At 36.2% G+C, this 21,948-nt stretch overlaps 1 protein-coding gene and 1 pseudogene across 2 annotated transcripts in view; both read left to right on the forward strand.

The window, feature by feature from the left end:
* Positions 1-7,173, forward strand: part of LOC118978259 (UDP-glucuronosyltransferase 2B31-like) — a 421,339-nt pseudogene extending 414,166 nt beyond the window's left edge.
* Positions 7,174-15,611: 8,438 nt separating this feature from the next.
* The window catches only part of LOC118978260 (UDP-glucuronosyltransferase 2B31-like), a 34,566-nt gene continuing 28,229 nt past the window's right edge, over positions 15,612-21,948 (forward strand). Inside the window, exons 1-2 of one of the 2 annotated variants that reach the window (XM_037033626.1) lie at positions 15,612-16,378; positions 21,398-21,546. In XM_037033626.1, the coding sequence (XP_036889521.1) occupies positions 15,613-16,378; positions 21,398-21,546 (915 nt within the window). In that variant the 5' untranslated portion in view covers position 15,612. The remainder of the gene's footprint in view (positions 16,379-21,397; positions 21,547-21,948) is intronic. The other variant, XM_037033625.1, reaches the window with a different exon arrangement.

A 21,948-nucleotide genomic window follows, 5' to 3' on the forward strand; every position in this document is an offset into this window, starting at 1 on the left:
AGGGGATCCTCAAATGAACAGAATTTATTTCTAAAAATTGTATATTTATTCTTACATGTTTAAACTTCAGTCACTTTGAAAGTATTCTTCATTTGGTGAAATACACTTATTGAGACTTTTTTCCACTGTTCAGAGCAGTTTTTGAACTCAATGATTTTGATGCCTTTTAGTGTTTCTGCCATTTTTCCTTTTATCTCTTCCACATCAGCAAAACACTTCCCTTTTGGGACTTTTTTTCATCCAGAGAAACAAAAAAAAGTTGCTTAGGGAGAGATTGGGTGAAAGGGCAGGTTGGGACACAGGGGTCAGGCAGTTTGGGGGCAAAACCTGAATTCACCTAAGCTGAACGCAGAATCATATAACACCAGCTGGCACACTAACACAGATGGGTTCCTAGAACCCTCACCCAGTGGGGAGAGCCTGGACTATAAGGGGTCTGCCTTCCAGGAGATAATTTCATTTTGTGGTGTGCCCCTCGTATATGTTATATGACCACACCTGCTTTTCTCTAGATGCCATTTGCTTTGAGTGTCAGTTTCTACCCTTTCATTTTAAGTCTATGTTTGTCCTTTCTGAGATGTGTTCCCTGAAGCAGTCAGTGCTTTGGTTTTGTTTTTTGATCCAATCCACTACCCTGTGCTTTTTATAAGTGAGTTCCATCTATTTTTATTTAGGATGAATAGTGATATATGAGTATTTCCCTTTGTGGTAGCCCTGTCTCTCCCTTATTTCTCTTACCCCTGAATTTCCACTATTTAATTTGGTTGTATTTTGTGATTTTCCCACCTTATTTTCTCTTTGTTATATATCTCAGCTCTCAATTATTTTTTGTGGTCACCATTCAGTTTATACCAAAGAAAGTTTAATGTATGCAGTAATCCTTTTTGTTCTGAATGCATCTGTATTCCTCTGTGCAAATTCAGACCTATGCCCCACCATTTTTATGGTTTTGTTGTCATATTTTATCCTTTTTTATGCTGTCTTCATTTCCATACTGATGTGGCTGTCTTCTTACTTTGTTTAATCTTCATGTAATATGTTAGTGTTTAATAACCTATCCTGAATGTGAGTGGCATCTTCTTGTTCTACTTGTCTGTTATTCATCTTACTCACAGTTTTGTGTCCCTTTTTTGTTTGTTTCATGTAGCAGAAACAAACAAACAAAAAAGGTTTCACCTTTCAGCATTTGTTATCATTCAGATTTTGTGTGGGTACACTCCCTCAATGTCTGTATGTCTGGAAAAGCCTTATTTCTTCTATATATCTTTCATATAAAGGATAACTTTGTTGGATATGTTATTCATGGCTGCTGATCTCTCTCATTCAATAGTTTGAGTATTTAATTCTACTCTCCTTTAGCTTGTAGGGTCTCTGCTAAAAAATCCAATGCTAATTCTGAGTGGATTTGCTTTATAGGTTACCATAGTCTTTTCCCTGTCTGCCTAGAGAATTTTTTCTAGTTGATTGTTTCTTTTTTCTTTTTTTGCATTTTAATTTTTGTTCAAGTTCATTTGTGTTCATTTTCACCCCACAACTCTGCCCACCTCGGCCATCCTTATTTCTCACCTTTGATCCTACCCCTCTTTGATTTTGCCCATGTGTCCTTTATACTCTTGACCTTTGAATATAATGTGGATCTTTGGAGGATTCTGTTTGATTGAGTTAATTAGGTTTCCTTTTAGTTTCTTGGATTTGAGGATCCAGTTGTTTGCATAGAAATGGGAAGATGTCACTGATTATTTGCCATATGTGTCCTCTGTTCCTCTTTCCCTCTGTTCCTTCTGGTGTATCAACTATTCTTATTTTGCTCCTTTGATTAGAGGGAGAGAGTTCTCATAGAGTTCCTTCACTTACTTTTTTGACTCCCAATTCTCTCTGTGGTTCCACCTGAATTACTTCTAAATTTCTTCTTCTAAGTTGTCACTAATTCTTTCATCCATTTGGTCTGCTCTACTTTCTAAGCCTGCTAGCTCACTCTTCACCACTTTAATTGAGTTCCTCAGCTCCAGAATTTCTGTCTGGCTCCTTTTTATGGTTTCAGTCTCTTTGGTGAAGTACTTCTTTTGTTCATTGACTTTACTTTTGAGATTATTTAACTGTCCTTCTGAGATTTCTTTTATCTCATCAAGTTCTCAAAAATGCAATCTAAAATTCCCCATCATTTAAATCACATATTACTGTTTCTTTTATATTTGGAATTTTTTTTGTTTGTTTTCTTTCTGAATTCCCTCATTTTATTCACTGTGCTGCTGGAACTTCTGAATCTCTGTGGGGCTTTGTTGCCTTGGCAATAGAAAATCCTCATTATTCCCCAAGAAATGGGTATCTGCTGCGGTCCGGCCGCAGCTTATCTAAGGGTCCCTCAGGTGAGAGTAGGCGTTGGCGCCTGTGCTTCAAAGGCAGGTGAAGCACTGTTCCGTTTATTGCAAGTACAAGCTGATTTTTTATATTTTTATTTTTGGCGTAGATTAACATTTATAGGTGTATAGCATGATCAGTTAAGCAGAAAAAATCAATACAAAGGTAATCAGGAAAAGTACGAAAGTTCCCATAGTTTCAATTATATTAAACAAAAGTTATTTTTACCAGGAGAACCATTAATCAATTTGAAATAGTTCTATGTACACAATTTGAATGTCTTACTCTTTATTAAAGTTCTCAGAAATTGTCATGGGCAACAGGTATGCTTAGACCGAGCAGAGGTTAGGAAATTCATTATAAGCCTTTGTAATATCTAACTTAGCTATCTATCTTGATGTCTAAAATGTTTTTTGTACACTGAGGACTCTAACCCCTTGGTAGTTGTTTTTAAGTGCTTAGTTTGTAATAGTTAAACAGCTTCTTCTGTTTTTATGCCTGTCTAATTCTAACTGATATATATTCCTATTCAAGGTAAAGGAGGGGCTGTTACTCTAACAACTCCTTAACAAACAGGGACTATTTTCTAAAGGGGTTTTTGCTATTCTATGAGGCAGTTCTGTGGGAATACATATTTTTCCCTGAACTGTTCTTTCTTGGGTGGCTTTCACAGGAACAAATAAGTAAAGTATGATGCCTTAATTCAGCCAGGGTGATATTGCTTAGGACTTGAGCCAACTGTTGTTTTTTTCTCTGAGAGTGGTCATTAGTTCTAGGAGATTCCAAATGATCGGAAGTGCAAAGGTTAGAATACTAAGAAACAGTAAGAATAAAAGCAACACCATATATCCACTAATGCCACATCCGTCCTGCTGGAAAATGCTTCTATGAAGCCATCACCTCCAAGCCGTGACTGTGTCAGCCGACCTGGTTAGCATTGGACGTGGCAGGTGTCCCCTTTTTACAAGCTGGTCACTTCTTTCTAACAGTACCACTCCTGCGGTTTGGAAGGAACACACTGTCGTTCTCCCATATACCCCTAGTGCTGCCTCTTTCCTACAGCCAGAAGTCAGGGCTGGGCCAGGTTAACCCAGCTGCTTCTACACAGCTGTGCCTGCAGAGTGGGCAGGGGGAGATGAGTTCACACATGTGTGGTTCTTCTCTTACTTGTGGTTTTAGCCACCATGAGTTCAGACCACTTACAATGAAAAGATTTTTTTCTGCCTTTTGCCATCTGCTGAGTGAGAATTTGATTGCCCTGGTGAGCCAAAGAAAGATGTGCTGGGCAGGATTCCCAACTGTGGAATCCTTGGTTCAGTGCTGGCAGCTTGGAAGCACTGTGAGTTTTTTGCACTTTCTCTGGCCCTGGACCCAGTGGACCCAGGCTCCGTGTCTGCCAGCCACCCAGGCCCATTTGCTGTCTCTGCCCCTCCAGTCTTGTCTGTCTGGAGAGGTGCACACCAGTCGTTCACTGCTACTGTGGCCACTGAGGCTGTAGTCAGCACAGGGCTACATGTGGCTTCTTTCACTGTCCTTCTCCCTCCTTGTCTCCTTGTCCAGACCAATATGCCCACCTTGAGATACCTCTCTGCACCATCTTTCACATATGCTTGTGCATTGAGCAGGGAATTCCTCAGTTAGAGATGTCCAACTTCCTCTAAGTTGAAGCAGAGAGATACTTCATGTTTGAAGAGGAGAAGACCCAAATGTGCCAGGCTTTATTTCCTGTTACAGCAGAAAGGGTGATAGGAACCAAGGGGCACAACAAGCTTCGAATTTTAGGTCACCTAGTCTTCCTATCCATTCAGTAACCTGGCCCCATCTCTATACTATTCTGACCAATTGGGTTAAATACTACTTTCTCGGGGATGGGGAGGAAGGGAAAAGACAAAAACTGAAAGGTGCGGGTGAGTCAGGTTTAGCAGAAAAATGTTGACAAGTTTTCCCTTCCGAAAACCTTATAGTTACTTTGATGAAATTATGAGGTCAATCTAGCTCTCTCACTAGTTGTGAACTACTTACTATTTTTAGGCATGATCTAAACGACCTTCAAACAGCCCCCACTACTCTTATGTCTCAAAGCTTGGGATCAGGCTAACACTGACAGACAATAGACAGCCACCTGCCATTTAAAAAATATTACTCCACTTAAAGAGATTTCCATGGTATTTCATCCCATTGCCAGGTGAAAATTTCAACATCAGTCACTACTTTTAGGACTGGATGTAGCATCTTTGATACATGAGGTATTCCAAAAATTTAGTATTTTCTACTCAATAAAATGAAGTTAGATCTCTTAACAGCACATACTGGTAATTTTTCTATTTTAGCATACTTTTGGTCAATAAAAATTAATATGGCATTCTTAATTTTTAAACATTTCCTCACTTGTAGCCCTGGCTGGCAGAGCTCAGTGGATTGATCATGGGCCTGTGACCCAAAGGGTCACCAGTGTGATTTCCAGCCAGGGCACATGCTTGAGTTGCTGGCCAAGTCCTCAGCATGCGACTCCAGAGAGGCAAACACACATTGTTATTTCTCTCCCTCACTTTCTCCCTCCCTTCCCATCTAAGAAATAAAATAAGAAAATCTTTTTCAAATAGTCATTTTAAAAAGGGAAAAACAGAATCCCTGATCACGACTTTAAAAAATGTGTTACTTATAATATCAGTTCTATAACCCTATCTTTATACAAACATAGGTAAAACTGCATGAATAGTAATACCTTTAGAGGAAAAATACTCAGATAATGTCTTGGATAATTTCTTCTTTAAATCTTTTAGTTATTCAGCATTTAAAAAAGAATGAAATATTAAGATTTGCAACATACACCTGGAGGGCATCATGCGAAGTGAAATAAGTCAGAGAGATGATACATAACATATGAATGTTATTATACAAGGAATTAAAAATAAACAAGCAACAAACAAAATAAAACATAAACTGACTTATACAATCAGAGAACAAACTTTGTTTTCCAGAGGAAAGGAGAATGGATGAATAGCTAAAGAAGGTGAAGGGCAAAAGTAGGTAAAACTTCCAGTTATAAAATAAGTAAGCCACAGAGATGTAGTGCAGAGAAGAGGAAATACAGTAAAAAATATTATAAGAGCTTTGCACAGGGACAGATTGTTACTAGACTTAGTGTGAATCACTCTGTCAGGATATAAATGTTCAATTGTTATTCTGTACACTTGAAGCTAATACAATATTACAGGTCAACAGTACTTTTTATTAAAGATTTTTTTAATATTATATGTAATTTAAGACAATTTCTAGTCCCCTGTAAGAAGAAATTTTATCCCTTTGTTCCAAGTAGAAGTATAATATTTCCAACAATATAAAATAGATAGAAATTTTTATCAAAAAGTTTTCTGGAAAAAGTAAACAAGCAAATTATCACCTATTCTTCTCAGAAAATGTTAAGCAAGCAAAACCTTTTCTAGATTAAAACTACAAATTCATTATATGAGATAGCTGCATGAAATAAAATTGCAAAAATTTCTGTTAACTTTGTGTTCACACTTTTTCTGATTGGCTTGTGAAGTTATTACCTATTAAATATGTCATTTACAAACTCATTTTTCTCAACTCTTTAGAACTAATAATAGTGTGTTGTAATATACTCTGTAAAAGATAGTTGTCAAATAGGTAACTACACTTTTTGGTACTTAGATCTTTTTTAAACAAATGAATAGCACTCATTTAACATTTCTTGGCAGAAACGCCCAATCTGTTTATTAGAGGAAGCTGGGCAAGATGACTTCTTGAGGGTTTTTTTAAATGTCTTTCATGAAGAAAATCATTCCCTTTATCTTAATAGGTTCTATGGAGATTTAATAGAAAGCGACCTGATATATTAAGAACCAGTACACAACTCTCTAAGTAATTCTCACAGAATAATCTTCGTAAGATTGCAGCAAACAAATAAAATTCTAACTAAGAAAATCTCTTAGAAAAATAGTGGAATAGTAATGTAATGTAATATTTCCTTGTGAAAACATCAACTCAGAGTGCTAATTATTTCTCATCTATAAATGTTTCAGTTTCTTAGTTTGTCTTCTTCTATCCATGCTCTTCTATCTCAGATCTATCTCTCACTATCTTTACAGTGCTTTTCTCTAAGAGGAGATAGAAAAACACCACTACTCTTTTTGAACTTTCAGCGACTCACATTGCCTGCAAAATATATGCATGCAAAAGAATACAAAATATTTTGTTTCAATACATCTATCATTTGTACTTTATCCCCCAAATCCCATGAGATGCTCCATATATTACCAGAATGCTCTCTATACTCTTAAGAGACAGCATTTCTTCACCCCTGTTATTTTGAACATGGTGCTCTTTGAATCTGGATTCACTCCCACACGTCTACTGGAAAAAACAATTCCACATTAGCATCACCTCTTGTGTGAAGCTTTCTCTTATTTCCTCAAACAGGCTTTTGAAAGCCACAAATGTTCATATGATTTCACGAGCATAGCAATACTATTCAGAAGATATTGCCTTCTCTGTTGGTCTACATTGTCTACCTCTATTTTTAACAATGGATTCAAGATTCACTGTTTTCATTGATATCCTTTGTAGGTCATCCCCAAACCAAACTTTATCACTCCTGGTGATGGCAATGACATCTATGAAACCATTTACCATGGAATTCCCACAGTGAAACCCCTTGTGTTCGTTGATCACCCTGATGACATTGCTTACATGGAAGCCAAGGGACCAGCTGTTAGACTGGACTTGAACACAATGTTAAGCACCAATTTTCCCAATGTTCTGAAGACTCATGAATATAACACTTTTTGCTAGGTAGTAACTGTAGGTAAGGTATCTGTAGAAAAGTGATTATGAGTTTCCTCTCTATTATGAAGCTAACTTTGAAATAATAAAAATTATATGATCAATCTAAAACTCACTTTAACATTCAACCAATTATTTCAAAGTTGCAACTTAATCCCATAGATTTAATGGGTAACCAAGTAGTGCAACAATTTTCTATGCAAAAAGTATTTGAAGTTATATAGAGCTTACTGTAAGGAGCAAAAAATTTTAAAGCGTGACTAAATCCACAGAAAGACTCATGAACATAAAAGCAATACCAGAAAAATAATTTCATTCAATACTTTAAATTTCTGAAACTGTAAAAATATATTTGTTTAAAGCTATTTTCATTAATATCATTACTTTAATGGAGTATAGAGAGAGATAATTTACTAAAAATTCATCTTTTTAGAGTGTAAAATTTCACTATATTGAGTGTTTACAGAGTCATGAAACCCTAACCTCATCATCATAATTTAATTTTACAATGTCTTTGTCACTCTCAATATACATGTCATATCCCTTAGAATTCACTCTCCATGCCCCTTCATATCCTTGGGAAAGCTAGATTGACAGATAGATACAAAACTGGGAATACACGTTTCTCAAAAGCATATATCATAAGATACCAATACTGACCTTACAGTTACCCATTAACCAAGACTCAGCTAATTTGAAAAAATAAATGATTTTCTGATAAATAAGTCAGTGCCAATGAAAATATCATCATGGAAATTTTAACACATTTAATTGATGATCATAAAAATCAAATGTATCAAAGTTTGTGCTGTACTTCAAAGGAAATTTAGAGTCTGAAAGGCACATAGATTTAAAAAGTAAGAAGACTAAAACACTGTGAACTAAGCTGGCCTTTTAAGATCTTACAAAAACAACAGCAAATTTAACCAAAGTAAAAAAAAATAATATTAAAAGGGAAATGAATTAATGTAATACAAACACAATGAAGATGAACCAGGAGTCCAAAAAGTGTGTCTCAAAAGACCAAATAAATAAACTGATATTGGTTCAAGAAAGAAATGGAGCAGTACAAATTACCAACATCAGAAATAATAAAGAACAGAGCCAAGAGTCATCACAACTTTTCTTGACAATGTATTAGGTGTAACGATATAAACAAAATTCTCTATAATGCAAAAATTAGTATAAAACACAATTTATACAAAGTGACACAAGAATAAGGAGAAATAGAAATGTTGAATTGCCAAATAATACCCATTAAAGAAATTGAATCTTTGTGAAAAACCATTGAAACTTTCAACTAAGTCCTCATTAAAACTACTAGAACTGCCAGCAAAGAAAACTCTCAGCCCAGATGCTTTCACCAGTGAATATTGACAAATACTTTAGAAAGAAATACCACCAATCTTCCAAGCTCTCTTCTAGATAATGTGGACAAAAAGAGGGTACACACCCTAAAAGTCCTTACGAACTCAGAGACCAAAAATAACCGCATAGGATGGTCTGAAATTAACACTCGCTTACTAAAGGGAGTCATGGCAGGTAGTCATGTCCTAGTCTTGACAAAGGTCAATCTTGACCTTATCCGAGACTGTCTGTGGTCTTTTTCCACCTATGGTAACATACCTTGGAGATGTCAGCACAATTTTCCTTTTCCGGGCCCCACAGAGAACAATCACTGCACCAGAGCAGAAACCACAGAATCCCCTCATTAGCATTGCTGTCATGTTCGCTGTAAACTGTTAACACCCTAGACCCACCAATGTCAAAGCAGAATGTGTCACTCTGGCCAGGTGGCCCAGCTGCTTTGAACATTGTAATTACTTATTACATTCTTAACATTCATATTAAGCACTCTAATTGTTTATTATTGGTGTATAGAAATGCAATAAATGTTTATGTAATGATTCTGTATTCTGTAACTTCACAATATTCATTTATTAGTTTTAGTAGTTTTGTGGTGGTGTCTTTGGGGTTTTCTATATAGATAGCCTCATGTCACCCCCAAATAATGAGATTTTTACTTCTTCATTTCTGGTTTGGAATCCTCTTATTTCTTCTCCTTACAATTGCTGTGTAGCACTTTCAATGCCACATTAAGTAGAAGTGGTGATAGTGGACATCCTTGTCTTGTTCTTAATCTTATAGGAAAAGCTTTCACCTTTTTAACATTGAGTATGATGTTAGCTGGAGGTTTGTCATCTATGGCCTTTATTATGTTGAGATATATGCCTTATATGCCCACTTTGCTGAGTTTTTATCATAAAAGCATGTTGAATTTTGTCAAATGCTTTTTCTGCATCTGTTGAAATGATCATATGATTTATATCTTTTATTATTTTTGAGATGTATCACTTTGATTGATTTTTTATAGTTGAATAATCCTTGCATCTCTGAGATAAATCCCACTAGTTATGGTATATATTTCTTTTGAAAGTAATGTTGTTAAGAATTTTTGCATCTATGTTCATCAAGGACATTGGCCTATAATTTTCTTTCTTTTTAATGTTTGTGTCTGTTTTTTTTTTTTTAATCCGGGTAATGCTGGCTTCATAGTATGAGATTGGTAGCAGTCTTCCGCCTCCAATATTTAAAAAAAAACTAAGAATAGGTATTAATTCTTCTTTAAAAGTTTGCTAGAATAAACTGTGAAGCTATCTGGTGATGGGCTTTGTTTGTAGAGAGTATTTCTTACTACTTCAATTTCTTTCCTTTTCTGACAATATATTTTTCATGATTATGTTGACACACAATATTGTATTTGTTTCAAATGTATAGGTTCCAGTAATTAGATATGTAATTTACTATGTGATCAACCAAATAAATCTCATACCTATCTGAAACTGTACATATTTATTAGAATATTGACTATATTGCTTATGCTCTCTTTTATATTTCCATGACTATTCTTTATGTACCAATTTATACTTTTTAATTTCTTCAAATTTTATACTCACATGTTGAAGCCCCTCTCACCTGACATATTTCTCTTCTTCTTGAAGAAGACTCTTACTTTTCATGTAATACTGATTTGGTGGTAATGCACTCTTTTATCTTGTTCTTGTCTGGGAAACTCTTTATTACCTCCTTTGATTCTCAGGGATAGCTTAGTTGGGTGGAGTACTCTTTCTTGTCAGTCTTTGCTTTTCATTACTTTGGATATTTTGTATCAGCCCCTTCTGGTCTTTAAAATTTCTGTTGAGAAATCACCTGAAAATCTTCCCTGAGCTCCCCTGCATATAAATATGTAGAAAACCTGATTTTCTACTTCTACCTTTAAGATTTTCTCTGTCTTTAAACTTTGGCATTTTAATTATGATGTATCTGGGTGTTGGCTTCTTTAGATTCATCCTGTTTGGAATTCTCTGTGTTTCCTGGACTTATTTGTTGATCTTTTTCTTTCATCACTTTCAGGAAGATTTCTGTCATGTTTTCACACAGGCTTTTAATTTCCACTCTCTTTTTTCTCCTCTGGCACCCACACAATGTAAATGTTTTTGTGCTTGATATTTTCCCAGATGTTCCTTATACTGTTATCATTTTGTGAAATTCTTTTTCCCTTTTTTGCTGTTCTGATTGGGTGATTCTTCTTTCTTGTTTTCCAAATCTATGATTTGATCCTCTACTTAATTTTCTCTACTCTTGAATCCCTATAATGTGTTCTGCATTTTAGTTAGTTTATTTTTTTTTCTGACTGCTTGTTTTCTTGTTTTCTAGCTCTATCATTTTGTTTCCTATTTCTTTGTTGAAGTTCCCACTAAGTTTGTATACTCTTTTCCTAAGTTCCATGAGCATCCATATAAACAATATTTTGAACTCTGCATCTAGTAAATTATTTGCCCCTATTTTGTTTACTGCATTTGCTGGAGATTTTTCAGTTCTTCCATTGGTATATGTTTCTTTGTCTCCTCATTATGGCATCCCTGTCTTTGTTTCTATGTATTATGTAGAGGTTCTATATATCTCAGTCTTGGTAAAGAGGTCTTATATAGTAGGTATCTTTTAAGGTCCAGTAACACAGCCTCTACATTTAACTGAGTTGGGCACTCCAGGTGCACTCTTTGTGTGAGACGTGTACACCCTCCTATTGAAGTTGATACGTGATTGCTGACATCACATTAATTGGAGATATTTACCCCAAGGCTCCTTGGCTACAAGGACTCACTGCTACCACCATTGAGGATCAGCTGTGCAAGGGCACATCCATGAAGCAGGACTTTCTTCCATAGGGATGTGGTGTCTGCTGAGTGCACCCCTTCATTGTCTCACTTCTGGAAGTGGTTTGGCAATGCTTCATTGTGGCATGAAGCTGTCCACCAGGTATATTGGCTCTGGGTCCTCCCAGGAGATGCAGGCCTAGGTCATTACTGCCTGTGTGTGGCTGGAACCACCTGGCATGAGCTACAAAGCAATCTGTAGATGGCTGGAAATTATGCTGGGCTTGAAGGTGGCCAGGAGAGGCCAAGCTGTGAACCAAGACCAGCTGCTGCTAGTGCCCAGCTTGAGGTCACTTAACAAGTTATATGAAACACACCAAGGACAGTTGCTGCTCATCTGAGAAAGTTTAGAAGAGTAAGAAACATGAATCAGGACAGGCTGTTAGTATGGAAAAGCCATTGAAAAGGGCTTCAAATGGGTTTGGTCTCAGGGAATCACCAGGCCAAGGCTAAGGGTGTTAGCAAGATTGATGAGGAGTTAGATATGGCACCCTCCTGCTGGCTCTGTGGAGGGAGGGCACAGAAAAGGAACAATGGCGTTTTGTTGGGAACTGCTCTGCCTGGTTTCAGGAGCTGTATTTACCCCCATGGCTAAGGATGAGTGAGCGACTTCCGGATTGCAAGCCACAGGAGACAAAAGCTTGTCTCTGGTAGCAAATGCTGCCTCAGCTTACTCTCCTGCCAACAAAAAAGCATGGTCCATATTGATGATGGGTAAGACTCCTCACAGCGAGGGGCAACCTAAGCAAGACTTGATCACTTGGGAGGCCATCATTGAAGGACTCAGGGGGCTGTGACAAAGAGGGAGTGATGGACCCTTGCCCCCCAGCTATGTGACATAGCCCAAGTCCCCATGTCCTCTGGGAGAACCACTTCCTGGCTCTAATCCACTTAAGCCTGAAAACCTAAGATGAGGCGAGGGTGAAGCTTCTTGCCTTGCTAGAGTGGTATTCGGGGAAATCTGGCATGAGAAAGAATTCCTAAAAACTCTGTGAAACGTGCTTTGCTGTGAGTGCTCTCATTCATATGTTAAGGGTCCAAGCAGGAAATGAGTATGTCTCCCAAAGTTTCTGCAAACTCCTTTCCTGATATGCACTGACTCAGACTAAGCCCTCAGATTTCTTTGAAATATTATCAACTGTTTGATCCTTGCCACCCTGTATTCCTGTGTATTACAACCCAATAAAAGCCCCTAGAGGAAGGGGATCCTGGACATTTCCCTCTGAGAAACTGGCCACCTTTCCTCCCCAAGCAGATCATGACTTCGTAGTGTTTACTTTCATCAGTGGCAGACGGGGGGACTTGAGGGAGAAGTCACCTCCACCACCTTTTGTGGCAATTCTGCCTAGGAGAAAGATGCCCTTCCAGCTCTCACGCGAATGTCAGACACTTCAGCTTCTCCCTGTGTGTTCCGGGTGCCTTTTGAGCTGCTACCCCAGAGCTGGAGCTTAGAGAGAGGGCGTACATGTAAGGTTGTGAGTTAGCTCTTTAAGATGAATACCTGGAACTCCAGGAGTGCACTGTGTCACTCAGCAACAATCCTCTAGTTTTTGCAGCCAGAGGTTATGGGGACTTCTCTTCCTGCTACTGGAACCCAGGGCTGGGAAACCTGGTGTGGCACTAAGACCACTCTCTCCTCAGGGGAGAACTCTTTACCTTAAGATACCCCTTTCAAGTTTTCTCTGCCTTTTCTGAGTGTGAGAGCAGAGCGATCATTCCTTGTGTCCACTCCTCCTACTACTCTTGTTGGGTTTCTTCTTTATATCCTTAGTTGTAGGTCTCTTCTGTTCAGCTAGGTTTCAGATGTTGATCAAAGATGGTTGCTATGTAAATTAGTTTTACGTGGCTGTCAGAGAATCAGGCACCACATGTACCTGTGCCACAACCTTGACCAGAAGCCCAACTACTACTGCTTTAATTACACTGCTAGGAGTGAATGTATCTACATTTTGTATTTCTTCTTGTTCAGCATTGGAATGGTGCGTACTTTAACAACTTTACCAGTGTCTTCTAGATTGTTGGGTTTCTTACATCTAATTGTAATATTCTTTAGTGGGTCTTTGTGTTTCTGTGGTGTCAGGTGTAACTGCTTCTCTCTCCTTGATGATTTTATTTAGTCATTTTTTTCTTGATGAGTTTGGCTATATGTTTATTGCTTTTGTTTCTTCAAAAGAAACATCCCTTAGTTTTCCTGTTCTTTCAATCACTTTGTTTTCATTTATGTTTGCTCTGATCATAACTATTTCCTTCCTTGTTTACTCAGAGTTGCATCTGTTCATTTTCTAGTTCCATTAGATGTAAGGCTGGATCTTTTTAATTGAGTACTTTGTTGTTTCTGGAGGTGGGCCTGTATGGCTATGAACTGCCCTCTTAGAATTGGTTTGCTTTGTTTCAAAAATTTTCAAAAATTGTGTATTCATTTAGATTTGTTATAAGGTACTTTTGATTTGTTGTTTGATGTGCTTTTGATCCATTAGTTTTTAGTAGCATGTTGCTTAGTTTCCAGGTGTTCGTGCCAGTTTCCTTCCTGTAGTTGATGTCTAGTTTGTGCCATTGTAATCAGAAAAATGCTTGGTATAATTTCAATCAAGAGAAATATTTAGGCTTCTTTTATGGCCTAATATGTGCTTTGTTATAAATAATGTTCTATGTGCACTTGAAAAAATTGTTGTGTAATTTGTGGATGGAATGTTCCACAAAAATCTATTATGTCAATCTGATCTAATGTGACATTTTAAGCCATGCTTTGTTTTTAATTTTCTAACTATATGATCTGCCAATTGGCATGCTTGGTATAAATCCACTACTATTATAATATTACTTTGGATATCTCACTTGATGTTCATTAAGAATTGCTTTACATATTCAGATACTCCTATGTCAGGCATATATATATATATATATATATATATATTTTAAAGTGCTACGTTCTCTACTTCAATTGACCACTTTATAGTTATGTAATATCCTTGGCCTTGATTTTAAATTTTTGTTTTCAAATCTACTTAGTATGTTATAAGCAATGCTACCTCAGCTTTGTTGTCATTTCTATTTGCATGGAATATCTTTTTTTATTTACCCATTTTCTGGCTATGTGTCTTCAAATTTGCAGTGTCCCTTGTAAGCAGAATATTGATGAAGCAAGCTTTTTAAAATCCATTCAGTTGCTCTATGTCTTCTAAAACAAATTTTATCCTCAACTATGGACATCTTTTTATTGCTTTTAAAGAGACAGGAAGGGAGAGAAAGAGGGAGACAGAGAAAGAGAAACATTAGCGTGAGAGAGAAACATCAGCCAGTTGCCTCCTCATATGTGCCTCAGCTGAGAATCAAACTTGCAACCTGGGTATGTGCCACGACGGGGAATCAAACCCACAAACTTCTGGTCTATGGGACAATGTTCCAACGAACTGAGCCACACCAGCCAGTGTACACTATGCCTTTTTATTGGACTCTGAAGTACATTTAAATTTGAAGTAATCATGTGTAGCTATGTACCTATTGCCATTTTGTTAATTATTTTTGTTGTTATAGTAATCCTCTGTTCTTTACTTCTTCTCTTAATCTCTTCCTTTGTGGTTTGATGCTTTTCTGTATTGCTTTGCATGTATTCCTTTCTTTTGTTCCTTGTATACCCTTTTTTAGGGCTTTGTTTTGTAGTCATCATCATGTTTATGTATACCCTTCTATATCTATAGCAGTCCATTTTAAGCGAATATTCATTTCAGTTCAAATATATTCTATAAGAATTATTGTTTACTTTCTCTTCCATCTTATTATCGATGTCATTTTTAGATATTTCTTAGCTGTGCATCTTCTAATTATTGTATATTGAGTTGAGTTAAATACATTTACTCTTTTGACTTTCATACTAGCTTTTTAAATGTTGGATTTGCCATACTTATTAAATCTAACTGTGATTTCTTTCTTTTCTTATATTTCCATATTTCTGGCTATGCTCTTTCTTTTTCTACCTATAGAAGAGTCTTTAAGTAGAAATAGCAGACTTACTCACACAAGATCATTGCAAGCACCTATAATCATAGAACAGATATTAAATCCACTTGTTTGAAAAATAAGATCATCTACATTAGTTTCCTGTCTTCTCTCTGAATGCTCTGATTGTTTATATGAGAATCCTGTATTTACTTTAAGGTGTAGCAGTTATATTTTAACTTCCTGACTGATTAGGAAGTTAAAATATAAACAACTCCTTAGACAAACATAAGCAATGACAAAAGGGATTATCATTTTGGAAAGAAGCATGTGTTCCAGCAGCATGTCTCTGAAATGGATTCCAGTTCTGCTGCTGCTACAGCTGAGTTGCCAGTTCAGCCCTGGGGGTTGTGGAAAGGTGCTGGTGTGGCCCACAGAATATAGCCACTGGATCAATATGAAGACCATCCTGGATGAACTTGTCCAGAGAGGCCATGAAGTGACTGTTCTGACATCTTCAGTATCAATTCTTGTTGATCCCAATAAACCATCTGCTATTAAATTTGAGATTTATCCTACATCTTTTAAAAAAGATGATTTTGAGAAGCTTTTCATGGGGCTGATCTCTAAATGGACATATATACGTAAAGATGTATTTTGGACTTATTTTTCACTAATGGAAGAAATCATTTTGGAATACACTGATTTTATTCTAAAGCTCTGTAAAGATGCAGCTTTGAACAAGAAACTTATGACAAAACTACAGCAAGAAAAGTTTGATGTCATTCTTGCAGATCCTGCGGAAGCCTGTGGTGAACTGCTGGCTGAGCTACTTAAAATACCTCTTGTGTACAGTCTTCGCTTCTTTCCTGGCTATACACTTGAAAAGCAGAGTGGAGGACTTCCATTTCCTCCTTCCTATGTACCTGTCATCTTGTCAGAATTAAGCGATCAAATGACTTTCATTGAGAGGGTAAAAAATATGGTGTATGTGCTTTATTTTGACTTCTGGTTTCAAGTCTTTCGTGAGGACTGGGATCAATTTTATAGCGAAGTACTAGGTAAGTTGCTTTTCTTTGCTCATATAAAATTTTAAGTTTCTTAGTGCCTTGGAAGGTGAGTTTGCAGAATTATTAAGTGTTGAATAAGTAAAATGATTAAATAAAATTATAAATTGATCTCTCACTCTCACAAATATTATGCAATTGCTTAAATTATAGGGTCATTGAAGAATTGCCTCCTCTTATACACTGTAGTTTGATTTAAAAACTAAACTATTTTGCCATATTACCCGAGGTATTTTTTCATGATACAGGGGCTCTATCTCAGACACGTGAATATATAATTTGGAGTTTCTAATGATTTCACATCCCTTCACTAAGAACTAACAACTCATCCATTTAAACATCTAAAATTTGTTGAAATTTGATGTAAGTCAGTAAACTATCAGATTGGCAGAAACAGTCGTTTTTAAAGTACAAATAAAACACACATTTTTCTGTTTAACCAATAACTTTATTTTTTCTCCCTTTTTTATTGTTGTTCAAGTACAATTGTTTACATTTTCCAACACAACTCCTCCTGATGCCAGCCATTCTCACCCCCCACCGTTCCTACCACGTTTTCGTTTTCTCCATGTGTCCTTTATACATGTTTTTTATGACCCCCCCCCTCCTTCCACACAAGTTATCTGCTCCCACCTCTTTCTGGTTACTGCCAGCTTATTCTTTATTTCAATGTCTCTGGTCATATTTTGCTTCATTGTTGTTTTGTTGATTAGGTTCCACTTACAGATGAGATCATATGGAATTTGTCTTTCACCACCTAGCTTATGTCACATAGCATAATGTTCTCAAGGTCCATCCATACGTTCCCAAGAGTAGGAGCTCCTTCTTTATTTCTGCTGCATAGTGTTCCATTGTATAAATGTACAATAGTTTTTGATCCACTCATTAACTGATGAACACTTAGGCTCCTTCCAGCACTTGGCTATTGTCAATTATGCTGCTAAGAGCATTGGGGTGCATAGGTTCTTTTGAATTCATGTTTCAGGATTCTTAGGGTATAATTCCAGCAGTGGAATTGCTTGGTCAAAAGGCAGTTCCATTTTTAGTTTTCTGATGGAATTCTATACTGTTTTCCACAGTGGCTGCACCAGTCTGCATTTCCACCAACAGTGCACTAGGTTTCCCTTTCCTCTTCATCCTCTCCAATATTTGTTTTTTCTTAATTTGTTCCTGATGGCCATTTTCACTAGTGTGAAGTAGTATCTCATTGTGGTTTTGATTTGCATCTCTCTGATGGTTAATGATGCCGAGCATCTTTTTGTGTCTCTGGGCCCTCTGTATGTCTTCCTTGAAGAAGTCTATATGCAGGTCCTTTGCTCATTTTTGATTTTTTTTTTGTCTTCCTGGAGTGTAGTGTGAGTTCTTCATATACTTTTGCAGATCAAACCCTTGCCCAAGGTGTCATTTGTAAAAATATTTTTCCGTACAATTGATGCCCTTTTCATTTTGCTGATATTTTCTTTGGTCCTGCAGAAAGTTTTTATTTTGATGAAGTCCCACTTGTTAACTCTTTCATTTATATCCCTGCCCTAAGGGACATATTGGTGAAAATATTGCTGCATGGAAAATCTGAGATTTTTCTGCTTACATTCTCCTCTAGGACTTTTATGGTATCATGACCTATGTTTAAATATTCCATGAATCTTGAAGGTTTTTTATTTTTGTATATGGTGTAACTTGATGATTGAGTTTAATTTTTTTGCATGTAGCACTCTAACTCTCCCAACACCATTTGTTGAAGAGTCTTTTCTATTGCATTTTATTTTTTTGCCCCCTTAGTTGACTCTTAATTGATCATAGAGACTTCGGTCTATTTCTGGGCTCTCTATTCTGCTCCATTTATCTATGTGTTGGTTCTTAGGCCAGTACTAGATTGTTTTGATTTCTGAGGCCATATAATGTAGTTTAATGTCAGGTATTCTGATCCCTCCCAGGTTGTTCTTCTTTCTCAAAATTTCTGAACCTATTCAGGGTCATTTATGGTTCCATATAAATTTCTGAAATGTTAGTTCTATATGTGTGAAATATGTCATTTGCATTTTAATGAGAATTGTATTGAATCTATAAATAGCTTTGCATAGTATGGACATTTGGATGATGTTAATTATTCCAAGCCATGAACATGGCATATACTTCCATTTGTTGGTGTCTTTCCCAATTTCTTTCATCAGCATTGTGTAATTTTCTGAGTATACATGTTTTACCACCTTGGTCAGGTTTATGCCAAGGTATTTTATTTTTGTTGTTGCTTTAGGAAATGGGAATTTATTTCTTATTTCTAAGTCTGATATTTCATTTTTGGTGTACAAAAATGCTTTTGATTTCTAAATATTGATTTTGTATCCTACTGTTTTGCCAAATTCACTTATTGGGTCAAGTAGGTTTTTTGTAGAAGCTACATGAATTTCTATGTAGATCCTAAATTTATCTCCAAATAATGGTAGGTTTGCCTTCTCCTTTCAAACTCAGCTGACTTTTTTTCCCTGATCTCTGTTGCTAGGACATCCAATACAATGTTAAATAGGAGTGGTGAAAGTGGACATCTTTGTCTTATTCCTGATCTTAGTGAGAAAACTTTTCTTTTTTGCTCATTAAATATGATGTTGGCTGTAACTCTCTTATATGTGGCCTTCATTATGTTGAGGAATGCTCTTTCTATTCCCACTTTGCTGATCGATTTTAATGTAAATGTTTGTTGCACTTTATTAAGTGCTTTTTCTGAATCTACTGATATAATCAATTGATTTTTGTCTTTCCTTTTGTTTATGTGGTATATTACTTTTATTGATTTGTGGCTACTGTACCATCTTTGCATGCCTGGGATGAATCCCACTTGATCATAATATATGTTCTTTCTAACATATTGTTGGATGTGGTTTGCCAATATTTTGATGAAGTTTTTAGCAACTTTGTTCATCAGGAATATTGGTCTGTAATTTTCTTTCTTTGTTGTGTCCATATCTGGTTTTGAGATTAGGATGATGCTGGCTGTATAAAAAGAGTTTGGGAGTCTTCCCTCTTCTTGGATTTTTTGGAATAGTCTGTGAAGGATAGGGGTTAGGTCTTCCTTAAATCTTTTGTAAAATTCTTCTGTGAAACCATGCTGTCCAGGGCTTTTGTGTGCCAGGAGATTTTTGGTTACTGCTTCTATTTTCCCAGCTGTTATCAGTCTGTTCAAAGCTTCTTCATTCAATTTTGGAAGACTATATTTTTTCTAGAAATTTGTTTGTTTTTCACTGGTTTTTAAATTTCTTGGCATATAGTTCTTCATATTAATTTCTTATAATTCTTTGTATCTCTGAGTTTTCAGTTTTAATCTCTCCTCTTTCATTTTTTATTTTGTTTATTTGGGTTCTCTCTCTTATATTCTTGATGAGTCTGTTTAAAGGTTTCTTCATTTTACTTATCTTTTCAAAGAATAAGCTCCAGGATTTCTTGATCCTTAGAATTGCTCTCTCAGTATCTATATCATTCAAGTCTGTTCTGATGCTGGGTATTTCCTTCCTTATACTAATTCTGGGCTTTGTTAGTTGTTGTTTCTCCAGTTCCTGTAGATGTAGGGGGAGGTGGTTTATTAGAAATGTTTCTATCTCTTTTAGGTGGGCTTGTATCACTATAAACTTCCCTCTGAAGACTGCCTCACTGTGTCCCGTAAGTTTTAAATGGTTGTGAGGTCATTTTCATCTCTTTCCAGAAACTTTTTGATTTCTTCCTTGATCTCATTATTAACCCATTCATTGTTTAATAGCATGCTATTCAATCTTCATGAATTTGAGTGTCTTTGAGTTTTATTTCCTTGAGTTTGGTTTCTAGTTTCAGTCCCTTGTTGCCAAGAAAATGTTTGAAATGATTTCAATATTCTTGAATTTGTTGGGGCATGTGCTGTGTCTTTTCATGTGACCTACCTTTGCAAATGTTCCATGTTCGTTGGAAAAGAATGTGTATTTTGTTTCTTTGGTTTGAAAATTTATACATATATATAAAACCAGTTAATTCCATTTCCTTGGACTTAAGATTTTTTTCAATGCCAAAATATCTTTGTTGATTTTTGTTTAGAAGATCTATCATTTGTTGACAGTGGGGTATTAAAATCCCCTAGTATATGTGTGTTGCTATCTATATGTTTCTTGAGTGCTCAAAGATTTTCCTTATAACTCTGGTTGCTCCTATGTTGGGTGCCTTTATGTTTATGTTTGTCATATAAAAGGATTCTTCCCTTGAGTATTATGAAGCATCCTTCTATGTTTCTTTTTTGGCCCTTGTTTTGAAGTTTGTTTTGTCTGATGTAGGTATTGCTACCCCAGCTTTTTTTTTTTGTCCATTTCCTTGGAATATTTATTTTCAACCCTTCACTGTTAGTCTGTGTAGGGCTTTTGTTCTGAACTGGGTCTGATTTATGCAGCCCTTGTGTGGGTCATAGTTCCTTGTCCATTTAGCTACCCTATGTCTTTTGATTGGAGCATTTAATCTATTTACATTTAAAAGTATTATTGATAGGTACTTATTCATTGTTATTTTACTCCCTTTGTACCTATGTTCTTCTCTCTCACTCTTTTTGTTCCTTTTCTTAAAGCAGTCCCATTTGCATCTGTTGCAGAGCTGGTTTGGAGAGGGTTTATATTTGAGTCTTCCTTGTCTAGGAAGCTCCCTATTTGGCCTTCCAACTTAATTGAGAGTCTTGTTTTTAGCCTTCATTGCAGGCCTTGCTTTTAATTACTTGGAATATTTCTTGCCATTTCTTGGAGCATAGCCATTGAGAATTAAATTGCTACCCTTATCAGGGCCCAATGTGATGTCAGAGAAGAAAAACTATATTTTATCATACATATAGTTCATATATATAAACAACATAATATAAAATATATATTATATAATTATGTTTACGCATAAAACCACCAAAAGTTTAAAGAACTTTGGCTACATTATTCAACTTGCTCTTCGAAAACTAAATGGTGTATTTGTATTACAACATTCTCATTTGATCTACTTTTTCATTCCTTTTTTTTCTTTCAGGAAGACCCACAACTATATCTGAGTTGATGGGGAAAGCTGAAATGTGGCTCATTCGAACCTATTGGGATTTTGAATTTCCTCGCCCACTCTTGCCACATTTTGAATTTGTTGGAGGACTCCACTGCAAGCCTGCCAAACCTCTGCCTAAGGTAAACCTATCCACGCTGGCTTTACGTTGCTTACTTTACATATTTAGGAGTAATGATTCAGTGTTCCTCATTTAGAATGTCTGATCACACTAAGATATGGGAATATAAGGAGAGTAACATGACAATTAGAAACTCATATATTTCTATACTATTACAAGAGTCTGAAAGTCATTATCACTGTAGGATAAAGAGTTATACTTAGCAGGCTATGGACATTAATCTAGTTAAATTAAGGCCTTCTTAATTCAATGCATAACAAAGTATCAGCCATTATTCAAGGAATACTTTTAACATCACTAGAATACTGCAAGGATAACTGATGGGTATACAGAAAAAAAAGACACAATGATTTCTCTCACACACAAGATATTCTATGGAAAGATATAAGCAAGTAATAAAAAT

Source organism: Sturnira hondurensis, unplaced genomic scaffold (assembly GCF_014824575.4).
Source record: "Sturnira hondurensis isolate 20B ecotype Veracruz unplaced genomic scaffold, ASM1482457v3 Scaffold0021666, whole genome shotgun sequence".
Lineage (NCBI taxonomy): Eukaryota > Metazoa > Chordata > Mammalia > Chiroptera > Phyllostomidae > Sturnira > Sturnira hondurensis.